This window comes from Artemia sp. Qi Xiang Cuo, chromosome 4 (assembly GCF_049724085.1).
Source record: "Artemia sp. Qi Xiang Cuo chromosome 4, ASM4972408v1, whole genome shotgun sequence".
In the NCBI taxonomy this organism is placed as follows: Eukaryota; Metazoa; Arthropoda; class Branchiopoda; order Anostraca; family Artemiidae; genus Artemia; species Artemia sp. Qi Xiang Cuo.
Genome location: NC_142797.1, coordinates 60,793,737 through 60,811,362, shown reverse-complemented (window position 1 = coordinate 60,811,362; position 17,626 = coordinate 60,793,737). Strand labels below are relative to the sequence as shown.

Sequence of the window (17,626 nt, the reverse complement as noted above, 5' to 3'; positions counted from 1 at the left end):
TTACCACCAAAGCTTGCATAAGACTGAAAAAGCTGATTTGCAAAGCCAAGCAGAGAAAAAGGAATTTCGGACATTCACTGGTGAATTAAAGGTTCATTGGCAACCTTCAACTTTAATCTTTCAAACAGCTCAGGATCTTTCTTTCACTTAAGCTCAGGCTTTAATGGGATCTAACTTTGGCTTGAATAGTTTAGCCTGGACAAAATACCAAAGCAGACTTCGTGGTCTTACAGATAATTTTTGTAGAACACCATGGTATAAGCCAGGAAGATGGTTGGAAGAGTTTTACTCAATAGCATCTTTAAACTAATTGGAAGAGAATGAATATCCATATAAACCAGACATTCTTGAAACCTCCCTGAAACAGTTGTGCTATGTAGTATTTTATTTAGTTACTAGAGGTGCTCATGCTTATATCGTAATTGCTTATTCCTTGCTTGTGCATGCCCTATTATTATTTCCTTATGCTTGCTTATTTTTTAGATGCTTGGGTCTAAATAAACTGGTTATCTGAACATCTTGCTTCCAATTTCTGCACTCCCAAGTTCATCAAGTGTCTCTGTGAAGCAATCCCTCATCAAGTGTCTCTGTGAAGCAATCCATGGGGCTTTAATAATCACAGTGAATAGAACAACTGCTTTAAAAGCAAGATTCTAAAGTCTGAAGATTTTACTTCAGCCCTTTCAGAACATATTTTCAATTTTCCAGACCATTTTATTTTGTTTGAGAATGTCTCTTTGATTTCTAGGAATCGGGATTTAAAGCAAAATTTTCGTGAAACTCTTGAAATAAAGAAAATCATATTCAAGAATATTGCTTTGAATCGGGATACAGGTGAATTTGGGCTGAACTCTATCTATGATAATTTATTAAAATCTGACAGAGTAAAGTTCAATTCACCCAATGTAGTTGACCTCTGTCCAAATGTTAAACCACTGAACACTAATGAACTGAACTCAAGAAGGTCAAAGAGGCTAGATTCCGCCTTTACTTTGAAAAGAATTAGAGAATTGAACAATATATAGTTTTATTAGATTTCGTATATAAACTTTTGTTTTAAATTGTTTTAGTTTAGTTTTACTACTTATGACGGTCATTGTATATGTAACCGAAATATCTGGATATTTTTGTGAATTTCTATACACTGTCTATTAAAAAGGATTTTATTCCTATTTTGTACTTTTATTTTATCGTCATGGAAAGGCAGTGTGGTCTCCGAAATTATCTAAAGCATTTAGAACATCTACTAAATTTTTAGTTACGTTGCATTTGGTGGCCCAGATCTTGATTTTGATGTGACTTTAATCTGCAAGCTGTTATCCAAAGCTCCAATCAAGGCTGTGACCAGGAGGGGGGGGGGTTAACGGGTTTGAAACCCTCCCTAAAATTTGTGTCCAACTTGTAAAAAAGTAATAAAAATGCAAATAAACAAACTTTTTATTTGTTTGACAAAGTTTTTTTGCACTCCCCCTCCACCCCATCCCCCCCCCAAAAAAAAACACAAATCTTGGATATGCCATTGGCTCCCATTCTGCTGTTAAAAAGCTCAGCTTGATTTTGGGTTAATCCCTCACAAAGCTGAACAAACTTTCATAAAACTTTTCTAATCTTCCAAAGAATAAAGCTTGCTAGTAGGCAAAAGGCTCCAAATACTGCAGAGTATATATTTATGTTTTGCAAAACTTTTAAGAGCCAGTTGTCTAGGCAGTCTGTAAAGTTCATCAAGAAACAGCTCTCACAATAACAATAGGCTTGATTAAAATTTGATTCAAAATTAATGGAGGATATTAAACGTGTCACCAGTTTGATAGTTAAAAGCTGAAAAATGTGATCTCTTGCCAATTATTAATTTAAGTGCTACCTATTCAAAAGTAGGACTATTTATGCAAGCCTGTATACAGAAAATTTCAGAGAAGACTAAGGGAAGCACATATCTGTAAAAAACCAACAATCAAAATAAAGACAACTTTAGACAGGAAATTTTTTTTGGCTGTGATGGGAATGCTCAGAGGATTTTCTTTAGGGCAAAAGGACAATGAATTACTGGGAGGGGCACTGACCCCCTATTCTGCCTATAACTAAGTCAAAAATTGTTTAATTCCAGGGAATCTTGAATTTTGCTAATCCTTGAGAAGAAAGGCTTATTGATTTAAAAAGAGCTTGTCAGTGAAGTCTTTAAAGCCCTAATACACAGCATAAAACAGCAAATTAGTGATTTTTTCAACATTAGTATTCCCAAAAATAAAAAATGGACAATTAGGTCTGTCAATATAATAAATTTTCTCTGAAACTTAAGGTACATTTTTTCAACACAAGACCTCTAGGAGGGGATGAGGGGGGGGGGGAGGAGTAGTTTAATGAGTTTAAAACTAACAGAGAATAAGAAATATGCCTAATTTGGCTGAAACAAATTGGATAATTTTTTTTTTTTTTTTATGGAAAAATAAAAAACATGGCTTAAAATCAATTGGCTTTGAAGGTGGGAATCTTGGTGATTTTTTTCTTTTTTTTATTGTGACAAAGAAACTCAAAAAAATTTCCAGTGGGTATAATCAATGGATTTCTAAAAAGGGTCTTGACCCTCTGTTCTGCCTGTGACTAGGTCAAGAACTGTTAATACCACAAATAGATTAAAACGAAAACTTGAATTTTTGCTATTTCCTAAGAAAGGGGGCCAAGAGAAAAAAAGAAAGAGAAAAGATCTTCAAAGTTGCAGTAATTACCAAAATATGCAGGCTAAAGCAATAAGTTGGTAATTTTCCTAATTTCTTCTTGCCAAAAACCCAAAACTGATAACTACATTTCAAGAAGTTTGATACAAGTTCAAGAAGTAGCAAATCAAGCTACTCACCAGATCTGTCAAAAAAATAAAAAAAAATATGAAGAGATGCTAGTATGTTTGGACCATTTTTTACAGCAGTTGCTGTTTTGGTTCTACTAACACTTGGATTATGGTAGCCCCTACCTCCTTATATCTATCATCTGTAAGAAAATTGTATCAGTCCATAAATTATGAGAATTGTCAGAATTGCCCCACTCTCCCCCCTTTTTAATACATGATACCCATTCAAAGAAATCCCCATCAGAGGTCCTGGTGCACAACTTAGTGTTTAAAATTTTTTTCTTAAACATGAATCCTCCTCCTTTGTTTCACTAACCCCTACCTTCTTTACTTGTACAAGAGCTACTGCTTGTATCTATGTATTATACTCAACCTCTTAGAAATACCAGTCCCCTCTTCATTGGGTCTGACAACCAATTTACCTTCTTATGAGCTACCTTCTTCATACTAAATTTGACATCATATCCTACCCACCCTTATAGAATCCATCCATCCATTTGTTCTTATTCTTTCAAAACTATGTAATGCTATCCAGAAGTTAAACAAAAACAATCCCTGGTTAAAGAAAATGCAATCATTGTAGTGGCAATGCACAGCAAGGAATATATACATTATTCACCCATACTTTATATACTTTCAATAGAAAATATATATATATCATACATATTTTCTATAGAAGTATATATGTTCTATAAATTTTCTACAGGCCAACTCCCTGTTGCTTGATGCCATTGTCTTGCTTGTTTACCATTAAATTAATGTGAAGAAAAGACTTGATCAATGGAAAATTTGCGAAATATATTTCATTTAGGCTATATATTTGTCTATTAGAAGGGGGGAGGGGTAAGTTTATTGGTATTCCTTAAGAATATTCAATAATTAATGAACAAGTAAGCATTTTAGATTTTTACAGCATTCACTTCTGGAGAGCAAGAATTCTAAACTGATGCATGTACTATTTTTATGTTATTTGATGTTTTCCTAAGAAGATCTATAACTCCAGGGAATGAATTGAAGATTAGCAGCTCTCCAAAAGGATATATGCCAGAACAAAAAAGAGACATTTTTAGATTGCCAAATTTATCCTATTTTTATGGCTAAAGTTGTGTTTGTGCCAATTCACCCCAACCCCTGATGGTCCTATAAATAGCTCTAGGTTATATATAAAACTACCATAAAATGCAAATGGTACCATTAGATTCCTTATTTTATGCTCTTTTTCAACATAATAGCAATTTCCCTAACAATGCACCCTCCATCCCCCCATCAATCAACACATATATAGCTCAATTTTTCTCAGTTCTCCCTTGTGTAGACTCTTCCAGCTGTCCTTACAAAACAGAGATCTACCATCAGGTTGGAAAAAAACCTACATCACACCAATCAGAGGTAACGCTGTAGCGTTGCCTATAGTAAAGGCCGTACAGCTCCAATGTTTTATTATTATTATTTTTTTTTTCCCAGAGGCACTTCATATGGAAGGGGTCGTCGTAGAAACTTCCAAGGGGCTCATTCGATTGGAAATCGAGAGTTCTAGTGCCCTTTTTAATAGCCTCAAATGATTGGAGGGCACCTAGCCCCCCCCCCAGGCCCATCCTTCCCCCAAACACCTCCAAGCATAATTTTGAGATAGCCATTTTGTTCAGCGTAGTGGATTTCCAGATAGAAAATATATTTTTAAGGAGGATACTCCCCCACAACCTTCGGGGCAAGGGTTTTAAGTTATTCCCTGGGGGCGTATAAGGTTTCTATTGAAGGCGTTTTAGTAGAAACTCCAAAATACGTTCATTCGACTGGAAATTAAAGAGCTAGTGCTCTTTTTAATAGTCGAAAGTGATTGGAGCGCAACTAGCCCCCCCCCACGCCCATCATTTCCCCAAACGCATCCAATCAAAACTTTCAGATAGCCATTTCGTTCAGCATAGTTGATTTCCAGATAGAAAATATATTTTTGAGGAGGACACTCCCCCACAAGCCTCAGGGCAAGGGTTTTAAATTATACCCTGGGGGCATATAAGGTTTTTATAGAAGGTGCTGTCTTAGAAACTTCAAAACAGGCTCATTTGATTGGAAATTAAAGGACTAGTGCCTTTTTAATATTTGAAAGTGATCGGTGGGCAACTCGCCCCCCCCCCCCCCCACGCCCATCATTTCCCCAAACGCATCCAATCAAAACTTTCAGATAGCCATTTTGTTCAGCGTAGTTGATTTCAAGATAGAAAATATATTTTTGAGGAGGATACTCCCCAACAACCCTCAGGGCAAGGGTTTTAAGTTATGCCCTGGGGGCATATAAGGTTTTTATAGAAGGCGTTGTCGTAGAAAATTCAAAACATGCTCATTTGATTGGAAATTAAAGAGCTAGTGCCCTTTTTAATAGTCGAAAGTGATTGGAGTGTAACTAGCAGAGAGAGAGAGAGAGAGAGAGAGAGAGAGAGAGAGAGAGAGAGAGAGAGAGAGAGAGAGAGAGAGAGAGAGAGAGAGAGAGAGAGAGAGAGAGAGAGAGAGAGAGAGAGAGAGAGAGAGAGAGAGAGAGAGAGAGAGAGAGAGAGAGAGAGAGAGAGAGAGAGAGAGAGAGAGAGACCCCTTCCCCCCCCCCACCCATCATTTCCCCAAACACATCCAATCAAAATTTTCAGATAGCAATTTTGTTCAGCGTTGTTGATTTCCAGGTATAAAATATATTTTTGAGGAGGAAACTCCCCCAAAACCCTCAGGGCAAGGGTTTTAAATTATGCCCTGGGGGCATATAAGGTTTTTATAGAAGGCATTGTTGTAGAAACTTCAAAACAGGCTCAATCGATTGAAAATTAAAGGGCTAGTGCCCTTTTTAAGTCAAAAGTGATTGGAATACACCTCGCCCCCCCCCTCCACACCCATCAATTCCCCAAACACATCCCAACAAAATTTTGTGATAGCCCTTTTGTTCCGCGTAGTTGATTTCCTGATAGAAAATATGTTTTTGAGGAGGACACTCTCCCAGAACCTTCAGGGCTAGGGTTTTAAGATATGCCCTTGGGGCATATAAGGTTTTTATAGAAGGCGTTGTCGTAGCAACTTCAAAAAAAGCTCATTCGATTGGAAATTCAAAGGGATAGTGCCCTTTTTAATAGTCAAAAGTGATTGGAGGGCAACTAGCCCCCCCCACGCCCATCATTCCCCCAAACACATCTAATCAAAATTTTGAGATAGCCATTTTGTTCAGCATAGTTCATTTTCAGATTGAATCCAATCAAAATTTTGATATAGCCATTTTGTTCAGTGTAGTTGATTTCCAGATAGAACATATGTTTTTGAGGAGGACAATCCCCCACAACCCTCAGGGCAAGGGTTTTAAGTTATGCCCTGGGGGCATAAAAGGTTTTTATAGAAAGAGTTGTCGTAGAAAATTCAAAACAGGGTCATTCGATTGAAAATTAAATGGCTAGTGCCCTTTTTAATAGTCGAACATGATTGGAGGGCAACTAGCCCCCCCCCCATGCCCATCAATCCCCCAAACACATCCAATCAAAATTTTGAGATAACCATTTTGTTCAGCATAGTTGATTTCTACATAGAAAATATGTTTTTGAGGTGGAAACACCCCTACAACCCTCAGGGCAAGGGCTTTAAGTTATGCCCTGGGGGCATATAAGGTTTTTATAGAAGGCGTTGTTATAGAAACTTCAAAACAGGATCATTCCATTGGAAATTAAAGAGCTAGTGCCCTTTTCAATAGTCAAAAGTTATTGGAGTGTAACTAGCCCCCATCCCCTCCCCCCGCGCCCATCATTTCCCCAAACACATCCAATCAAAATTTTCAGATAGCCAATTTGTTAAGCGTAGCTTATTTCCAGATAGAAAGTATATTTTTGAGAAGGACAATACCCCACAACCCTCAGGGTAAGGGTTTTAAGTTATGCCCAGGGGGCATATAAGGTTTTTATAGAAGGTGGTGTCATAGAAACTTCAAAAAAAGGCTCATTTGATTGGAAATTCCGAGGGCTAGTGCCCTTTGTAATAGTCGAAAGTGATTTGAGGGCAACTAACCCTTCTCTCATGCCCACCTTTTCCCCAAACACATCCAATCAAAATTTTAAGACAGCCATTTTATTAAACGTAGTTTTAAGTTCTGGAAATTAGGTCTTTGAGCATTACAACTCCCCCAAAGCCCTCAGGGCAAGGGTTATAATTTAAGGATTCTCTGAATCCTTAATATTATTTCTTTTGCAAGGGATGCTTTTATAAACTTTAGAAAGGGCTCAAATGATTGAAAATTGAAATTTCTTGTTAATTTTTTGAGAGTTAAAAGAGATTGAAGGGCAACTAGCCCCTCTACCTCCTCCATGCCCTAAATGCATCAGATAAAAACTTTGAGATAGACATATTGTTAAAATAGTTCAAAGTTCTGATAACAAAAAATTCCGGTGTCAAAACAGCCCACCAGGGCCCAGGGGTAGGCGTTGTAAGTTATGCCCTGGGGCATAACTTATTAAAGAGGGTTTATAACTTAGGGGAAGGGGTTTTGTATGGGAAGAGTACATAGGAAATCTATTATAATTATCCAATTATAAGGTTAAAATACATACTCTGTGATAGATGCAAAATTGTTTTGGCACACAAATTCTTATTAAGGTCAATTCCAAACAGTCGTGATCCCTTTTTGTCAACAAGTGAAATAGTCTAAACCCCCTTATTGGAGCTATTTTTTCAATCCATTCATTGTTGTCAATCGCTGTCCACAAGTTATGCAAGCTGTCTATTGTTCATATATAAGGTTTTTATCAAAGAGGTAATCATATAGACTTTGAAAAAAGCCTCATTCCATTTAAATTGAAAGTTGTAGATCCGTTTTTTAAAAGTCAAGAATAATCGGACAGTAAGAACACCCCCCCCCCCATGCCATAAAAACTTGAAAATTTTTGCAATCAAAAACGAACAAAAATTTATTAAAAAAAAAAATCCGAAAAATAAGTTTTTCAAAGAAAAGCAAAGGCCATTTCAAACTTAAGCTCAGGAGATACAAATACCTGTTAAAATTCAAACTCAAAACCACCAGAAATTACTATTAAAGAATAAATGAAACCCAAAACAAACAGAAATTAAATAAACAATCATAGCAAAAAACATACAACAATCAATAATATAAATTAATAAATAGATCTTAAATCTATTAAAGCTTATATTGAATACTAAAATCAAGATTATAACGAAAACAAATATTTTGCTATTAAAGTAAAAATGAAACTTAAAAACGAACAGAAATTAAATAAACAATCAATGAAAACAAACATACAATATATATTGATGTAAACGAATAAATAAATCTTAAAACGAGTAAAACTTAAATTGAATACGCAAATCAAGTTTGAATTAAATAAAAATTACTACAAACAAGAGTTTGGGTATCGTCTCACTGCAGAAGCCTAAAACCTACTGCGTCATTGGCGCTTTACTGAAAACGAATTATATTACAAATGTTTTCTTTTGTACTTAATATTGAAAATAAATACTAAAATTACAGTAAAATATGGAACTGATGAGCTTTTAGCAATTAGTATCCTTATGCATCAAATATTCTGTTTAATTTATTAGTTCTTTTCAAGATTAGTCAAGACAAATATAGTTTCACTACAATCAAAATTTGGATACTGCCCCCTTCTTTAACTGTAAAAACCTAAAGCCTTCTGCGTCATTGGTGCTTCACTGAAAACGAATTACTCATATATTAAAAATTTGTTATTTTCCAGTTCTTACAGCATTGAAAATGAAAATAAAAATTACTTTGAAAAAAAAAATTTGAACTGATGGATCTTTCAACAATTAATATCATTATATATCTAATATTCAATTTGATTTTGTTTATACTTTCCAAGACTGTTCAAGACTCATATAGTTTTGCCATTTTTTTTAACTCTGCCATTTTTTGTCACTAATCGTGTTAGTTTGTTATGAAAACATTCTATGGCTTCTAGGCATTTCTATTTGAGTGGAAAACTGCACCTCAAACTTTGTAGAACATGCATTTTCTTGCCTGAAACACGAAAATATAATAAATGTCAAGTTTTGGAGTGTTCCACCACTCGCAAGCAAGTGCCATTGGTATATTTCCATCTGCAAGGTCAATTTAGGGGGTGGAGGGTTGGCTAATTCTTGTAGCAGCCCCATTCCGTTGTGGTATGGTTCACATTTTCAACACCTGGCGTCTGGACTATCATATAATCTACCAAGCATACAACTACCCCAAATCAGAATCAATAAATAAATGAAACCCAAAACGAACAAAAATTAAAATAATTATTAGAGTCAAACTCAAAACGAGCATAAATTAATGTGAGTAGGGTTCAAAACCCCTATGCTTTCTAAAAGTCAGAATATAATTTGTACTTTACTGAAAAAAATTCAAATGAGTTTATGAAAAAAAATGTGAATTTTCAATTTAATATAAAAATGCTGATATTTATTCTTTAAAATCTTAGTTAATTCTTGTTTTCTTAAAGTTACAAAAGTGAAAATATTCCAAAGAATTGTTTTCAGTAAAGCGCCAATGATGCAGTAGGTTTTAGGCTTCTGCAGTGAGATGATACCCAAACTCTTGTTTGTAGTTAGTTTTATTCAATTCAAACTTGATTTGCATATTCAATTTAAGTTTCACTCGTTTTAAGATTTATTTATTCATTTACATTAATATATATTGTATGTTTGTTCGCATTGATTGTTTATTTAATTTCTGTTCGTTTTGAGTTTCATTTCTACTTTAAAAGCAAAATATTTGTTTTCGTTTTAAGCTTGATATTCATATTCAATCCAAGCATTACTCGCTATAAGATCTATTTATTCATTTATATTATTACTTGTTGTATGTTTTTTGCTATGATTGTTTATTTAATTTCTGTTCGTTTTGGGTTTCGTTTATTCTTTAATAGTAAATTCTGGTGGTTTTGAGTTTGAATTTTAACAGGTATTTGTATCTCCTGAGCTCAAGTTTAAAATGGCCTTTTTCTTTCAAAAACTTATTTTTCGGTAAGTTTTTTTTTTAATTAATCCACAAAAAAGGCCCCAAAGATCATGCAGAAAATTACCATCCTATCAGCAACACTTCTGTAGTTGTAAAGGTGCTTGAAAGATTTGTCAACAGAGCTCTAATTCAGCACTTGGAAATTAACAACGTCCTCACTTCCACTCAACATGCCTACAGGTCTTTAAGATTGGTTGATAATAATCTAATACACACATACAAGTATGTTACATCACTGTTGAATAATTGTATACCTATCGACATGGTGCTCTTGGACCTCAAGCACTTGACAGGGTTTGTCATGAATTCCTCATCATCAAACTAAAAGCAGCAGCTGTTGATGATATTATTGTCCAGTGGATACAGGGTTTTCTTTCAGAAAGAATCCAAGTTGTAAGAGTTCAGAACTCTCAAGGTGTCCCTCATTTCTCCTTGTCTACAACTCTTGTAAGCAGCATTCCCAGGGGCCCATTCTTGGGCCTCCTGGGACCTGCTGTCCAACCTGTTGGACGTTTGCTTCATAATTTTTCTCATCCAAACTGACCAAATTTTGGTCTCAGTGATAGCACAGCTCAAAAGAAGACACTTTAAGGGCCATTTATGAATTTTTTCTCACTTCTAAAAGAAATGGCGGAGAACTTGGTCTGGACTTTGAGGAAGGGGCCCAGGTAAGAAAAATTTGAAAAAAAATATTATAGTAGCCTATACTTTTGGGGGCTGCAAAAAATCTGGCAAGTACAAACTGAGACTAGGCTACTGCTCTAGGCCAAGATCATTGATAATGTTCAAGTGTAGTGCAATCTACTGGTCAATGTTTCTTCATGTCCAACCAACTAGACATTTGGTCTGAACACAGAAGTCCAACCAGAAGGACTGTTTTGTTTTTTTCAAGGCGTTTGAGGTTCTTGCTGATAAAACAAGTTGAGGTTCCTGGGCTGGAAAACCAAGGTAGGGTCCTTAACCCATAGGCACCACCTTAGGATTGCAGTAGTCATTTTTAGTTTACTGACAACCATGTTAATGCCCAAAACCTTCATGTAAATTATTAACAGCAGCCAATCAGTGTTGACAGAACCAGATGACATATTCACTCAAAGCATGGGTGGGTGCATGTGCAAAAGCAGTTCTAATCAAAACGCTACCTTGAGAGATCTATTTTTTGGTGACTTTTGTATTTTGACAGGGTGGATGTATCTAACTTAGCTGAGCCATGTTTTGTTCTTACTGATAAGTAATCTGAATCCAGTTTTCTGTCACCTATATTTGCCTTTTTTTTGCAGTTTTGGTTAAAGATGCACTGTTGTTACTTAATGACAGTGACTTAAAAGAAAGTGAAAGTTCCAGGGAATTTACTCAAGAGTATGGGTGGGCACTTGTACAAAAAAAGTTCCAATTAAAACACAGCCTTGAGAGGTCAATTTTTGGTAGCTTTTGTATGTTGATATGGTGGATATATTTAACTTAGCTGAACCAGGTTTTTTTTTGTTCTTGCTGATAAGTAATCTGAATCCAGTTGCCTAAATTCACCTTTTTTTTTTGCAGTTTTGGTTTAAGATGCACTGTCATTACTTGATGACAGTGAACTCAGTGACTTAAAAGAAAATGAAAATTCCAGGGAATTTACTCTAAGCATGGATGGGTGCTTGTGCATAAGAAGTTCCAGTTAAAACGCTGCCTTAAGAGGCCTATTTTTGGTAGCTTTTGTATGTTGATATGGTGGATATATTTAACTTAGCTGAACCAGGTTTTGTTCTTGCTGATAAGTAATCTGAATCAAGTTTTCAGTTGCCTAAATTTGCCTTTTTTTCGAGTTTTGGTTAAAGATACACTGTCAATACTTGATGAAAGTGATTTCAGTGACTTAGAAGACAGTAACAATGATGAACCTGATACTGAAGAAGAGCCAGTTCTTGAAACTTTGAGCATCAGGGACTTCAATGTTCTTTTTGATGATGAAGAGGAAGATCCTTCAGCTTCCAATGTGCAAGACAAACCAGGTATTCTAAGTAGTGGTGCAGGAGAGACTAGGTCTGGCAAAGTATATCACCCACTTGGAAAATGGACACAATTGTCCTCACTTAACAACCCCTTTCAGTATCTGCCAACAACTACTGATGATATTTCTCCAAGGATTGAATGGAAACTGTATCAATATTTCCTTGAGTACTTTCCAGACACAATTACATTTGCCATGAACTACAATTTCCTGAAAGAAAATCTGGCCAAATACCTTTTGGTATTGTCTTCTGAACTGAAGGTTTTTTTTGGTCTGTCAATTATTATGAGCAGCCAGAAATTCCTGAGAATACATATGTACTGGAGCCAGAAGTTCAAAGTACCCGTTGTCTGCCAAAACATGTCTCAAGACAGATTTTTTCAAATACAACAGAATTTAAAGTTCCTTGTTTATGAAGATGTCAAACAAGAGACAAAGAAGACAGACTGCTTGTGGAAAGTCAGGCTTCTACTAGAAGCAGTGTTTGAAACTTAAGCAAGAGCAGTTTGTGAGTATAGATGAGCTGCTGATTCTGTTCACAGGAAGGTGCAGTCTGAAACAGTATGTTCCTAACAAACCTTATTCCCTTGGACTGAAGAATTTTGTGTTGGCTGGATCCTCAGGCTTGCTGTATGATCTCCTGATTCACCAGGTATAAACCACTTTCCCCCCAGACCTGCAAAGGATTAGAAACTGCAGCTGTTCTTCATCTTTTGAAAGAGGTGAAAGAGGGCCCTTACCTCCATTTTTAGAGGTATTTCACCAGCATCCAGCTTTTAGAAGAGCTCACAGCTGCCAAAGTAAATGCAACTGGCCAAAGTAAATGCACATATGAAGAACCATCGGGAAGGTGTCCCAGTGAAAAATGAAAGGGATCTGAAGTGCCTAGGGAGAGGCATGTCATTTAGTTTTGTCAGAGAAAATAACACCATTGCAATGTCTCAGTGGTTTCATAATCATACATTATTTTATTAATCTTGCACTGTCTAATGCTTGGCTCCTGTATTGGGAAGATGCAATAGCAGCCAAGGACAAGTACATACAGTTACAGTACTTCAGATTTCATGTTGGAGAATACTTGGCTTTCAAAGCAGATCATGTGGCATCAAATAGCAATGGCCCCAGACTACAAGAATCACCTTGAAGGTAAGGAGGATGAAGGTGGATCCAGTAAGAGGAGATGGTGATGTTCACTACTATAATGCCATGAAAGAACAATTGGTGCCAATTATTTGCCAAGGTTTGATTCTACTCTGAAAATTTTGGTAAGGTGTTGCTTACCCAGTTGAAAGAAAAAAAAAAGTTTTCTGTGAGCAGTGCCAGCTATTCTTGTGCTTTCATGTTGGAAAAGACATATGCAAGTGTTTTACTGTTTTCCACAAGTAAAAATAAGATAACAGCCAAATATTTTTAATTTTTTTTTAGTATTTTGTAACTGATTATTACTTCTGGTTGGACAACAGCCCCCATCCCCTTGGAACTCAAATTTGTTTTATTGGTATTAACTTAATCTTCAATTTTTTTTTTGTTGGGAAAATTTGAACTTCAAGAAGATTGAACATCAGGAAGTACTTCAGGACTCATGAGGATAAATGGTGCACCCAATCTTCTCTCTAACCTCTTCACTCTTTATGCTGATGATTCAAAACTTGTTGGTAAAGCAGCCACAACCTCTCACCTGCAATCTATCCAAAAGGACCTTGACATTCTTGGTACTTGGGCTGATATATGGCTCCTCTCTTTCAATGCTGATAAATGCCATGTAATCCACTTTGGCAGTCATAACAGACATCAGCAGTACCATCTCCAAGATAGCCCCTTTTTGCAGTCTCTAAAGAAAGAGACCTTGGAGTCATTGTTGACAGTCAACTTAAGTTCAACACCCATGCAAAATCTGTATTGTTGTCTCTCCTCCAACCTCTCAGAATGACCAAAAGAACTATCTCTAGCAGATGCCCAAGTGTGTTTATGAAGCTCTACAAGACACTAGTTTGCCCATGCCTAGAGGTTGGAATGTCCCTGGCATAACCCTATTTAAAGAAGGACAAAGAAACACTAGAAAGAGTACAACAAAAAGCAACCAAAATGGTCAAAGGGCTTCAACAAATGCCATACAAAGAGCCTTTACATCACTTAAAGCTTCCTACTCTTGCATACTGGGGGAAACATGGCAACATGATTATGGCCCACAAAATTATTTCAAAAGTTTTTCTCCCTGGTCTCCTTGCCCCCCCCCCCCCAGAATGTTCTGTGACTAGAGGGCATTCCAAGAAAATCTTCAAGAAGCACACCTCAATCCAAAAAGGAAGCCATTTCTTCAGCCAGTGAGTAACAAACTTGCAGAATCAACTCTCTGAAGATACAGTGGCTGCTGATTCAACAGGTGCATCCAAGCAAAATCTTCACAAAGAACAGCTACAGTAAGAATTCCTGTATAACTGGGAAGCCATTGAGTCCTTAGCCCAAATGTAGCAAACAATTTACAGAAGTCATAAAAGAGCATTATAAGGATGAAAAATCCTTAGATTTGCTCCAAGCTGCAATAAGGTTATAGCTCAAATAATAAGCACATGTTCTCTCTCACCAAAGTGTTACAGTCTTACATCTGAGATCTTACTTCTTCATGCTCAGATGATCATTTTTCACTTCATATAAGTGCTAAGACCATACAACCCATAGACTAATGTTTTCTGCTTCATCAAAGTACTAAGATTTTGCAACTGACTACCAAATAAAACATTGAGTACAATATCATGAAAGTCTTTAGACCAATGATCAGAGTAGAATGAAGAAAGATGTTTTTTTCAAGCCTAAGAGGTAAGATCAGAGTCCTCAGATTTCTGTTAAAATTGTCTTCTGTAAAGATACAAAATATCAACACTTTAATACTCTTTTTTTACTCAATAAGTGCTAAGATGTTAATCCAAGATCTTATTTTTTATCAGATTATTGTTTTTTGCTTCATCAAAATGCTAATATCTTACAGCTTACTGTAAAATAGAAGACTCAAAAGATAACTTAATGACAATCTCATCAAGGACTTTTGGCTACTGAAAAGAGTAGAATAAAGGAAGATTTTTTAAGCCTAAAAGATAAGATTGGTCCTCAGATTTACATTAAGATTATTTTTTGTTTTGAAAGATGTAAAACCTTAGCATACTGATTTGCTAAAAAAAAAAAAGACTAATATATGAACTTGCTGTTCTTTAAATTGCTTGATCTAGACTACTGTAAAACTGGCTGCCCTGTACCTTGTTTAGCTTGAGTGATTGTGTTGAATATTGGATAAAAATACTATTTTAAACAAAACAAAAATGTGAATAATAACAGAAGAAAACATGATAATCCAATTAAAATACATATGCTGCATAATACAAAGCACAAATTTCAATGTTTTAGTGTTGTTGTTGTTTTTTTTTAGCTTGATTGCCTATATCCTAGGGATGAACATGGGACCATCATGATGGGTAAGGTGAGCTATCACAAAAATATGACTTTAACCATAAAAATAGGTTATAAAATTAGCAATTGAAAAATTATTCTCTTTTTGTTTTAGAATGTACCCTTGAGAGTAGCCACTCTTGAGCTTTAGCCTCTAGACTGGGCAAATTTGCAGTTTACAACATAATCTAGCTATGATGCAAGTGAATACATCATTTGATCCCTTTTCTTATGTGCTTTCATAGTTTTATCATTGTATCTGGACCAAATTCTATTTTGAGCCCTTAAGTGGGGTCCCAAAAGGTAAAACAGCACATAGTTGCCAAAAGTTTAGTTGCATGTTTAGAAAAAAAAAACTCTAAGGAGAAAAAATTGCCATTGGCAACTGATTCAGGAATCAAAATTATTATTTTCTCAATGATTAAATGGTAATTATTCTTGTTCTTAATAGTATAATATTATAAAGAAAACAAACTTGTATAATTTTTCAAGACAAGCCTGAAAAAAATGACATCATTGCAAAACTGGCATCATTTTTAAGGTGTTTTAGGCTCTTCAAAAAATTCTGCAAATTTATTTTCAAAATAAAATTTTACTATAAAGACTAAGGAAAAATAACAATTAGGCCTACTATTCCTGAATCAGCTACAAATAAGTTCATTTGTGATGTAAATGGATGTTATATTTAGACTGAGGATGCAATTCTAGGTATATATTTGCACATTAGGGGGGGGGGTGGAGGTATATATTCTGTGAATATATAGGTTCTAAGAAATTCATGAAGTTCTTAGAAAACTGGAAAAACAAGGAAAAAAGTGAAGATAAAGGCTCTCCCCCTGTAAAATGTGTTAACTAGAATTATTCTGTAGGCTATATTATGGAGTAAGAATTGTTTTCTTAATAGGCTGTTTCCCTATGTCCAGCTGGACTCCTAGGCTTAAAATAGGTTGGTTGGTTGGTCAATAACCAATAGCCTACTGGTTGGTCTGTTGGCTAATTCAAAGATTTGTCTATATATACACTGTCAAATTAGCCATCTGGTGGTATCCCTTAGAGTCCTCTTAGCTGTTTAAGGGCTCAAAATGGAATTTACCCCACAAGCATCTATTGAATTATGAAAATATAAAAAAAGGCATCAAGTGATAAATACATTCACTTTCATCCTACACAAATTACATTGTAAAATGCAAATTTAGCAGACTGTTACTAACATAAAAAAAGACAGTGTGGCCCATTGACCATTTTCACTTAAATTTTAAAACAGACACTTTCACAAGGAGTGGTAAAAAGCATAGCTGGGAAGCACAAGAGTTAACCATATATAGTAGGCTATATCTGAATGGAAAATGAGGAGTGTAAAATAGGATGAACAATTCTTTGGCCACTTCACACAAAGGTGTGATTTGAGTTACTGTAGGCTAATGAAATAAGCTGCAAATTTATTTACATGCCTTTAATGTTAAGTTCAGAAAAAAGTTACATTCTAGACAAGCTACTTTTTGCTAAATTGGAAAACAGTTAGGCTTTTCCCAACCTAACCCTTTTCCTATAGAGCCTAGTGAAAAGTGGAGTGTTTACAAGTGTACCAAGGATAAACTACACAGTTAGTATACAACCTAAAATTAGCTCTGAAGGAATGCAGTTCTAAATAGCCTACCACAAGCTTTCAAACTCATTAAGGTGACAGACTAGGCTAGCAGTCAATTATACCTAGCCTATTTAGTTTGAATCTGCTTTGACGTAACAAAGATTTTGAGCCAATATAAATGCTTACAATGGTTTTAAAATATTAGAAAGCCACGCTTTCAAAGCTTCCGGGTTTTCAATATACATTTAACTTCAATTGACAATTTTTTCTCTCCCAGGGGGCTTTGGAAGTTTTTTGTTCTATTTCTTCTTTATTTTAGGTCTGGGATGTGAAACTTAACAAACAGCCGTCATCAACAACATTCATAATTCGTTTGTTTTAAAAAATCACACGCTAGATAAGCTTATTCAATTTTTCTTTTTTTTTGGTTTTAAATGTTGGTGTTGAAAAGTATTTATGAAACATTATTTGTTTCTTGTTCCTTATAGCTCGCAATTTTTCCTTCTATTGAACGAAAATTCTTGGAATATTTGTATAAGCTAACAATCTTTTTGGATAGTTCAAAAGGTTCCATCGATTTGCAAAATTTTTGTTCTTGTAAAAAACCTTTATTTATCCTCAAGCCAAGTTTAACCGAGAACAGTAGTTATATCTATTCAATCAATTATTGCGCTTAATTGTAATTAACTGTAATAAGCTCTGTCAACCGTGGGGCACATGCCGAGAGAAAAGATAATTTATGCAGAAAAGAGTTTGACATCA

The 17,626-nt window shown here is 35.4% G+C and overlaps 1 protein-coding gene across 1 annotated transcript in view; it reads right to left on the bottom strand.

Moving 5' to 3' along the window:
• swm (Zinc finger protein swm) overlaps nucleotides 1–17,158 on the bottom strand; it is a 102,467-nt gene extending 85,309 nt beyond the window's left edge. Inside the window, exon 1 of the mRNA XM_089088471.1 lies at nucleotides 17,051–17,158. Coding sequence (XP_088944597.1) covers nucleotides 17,051–17,109 — 59 coding nt within the window. The 5' untranslated portion in view covers nucleotides 17,110–17,158. The remainder of the gene's footprint in view (nucleotides 1–17,050) is intronic.
• Between the last annotated feature and the right edge of the window lie 468 nt (nucleotides 17,159–17,626).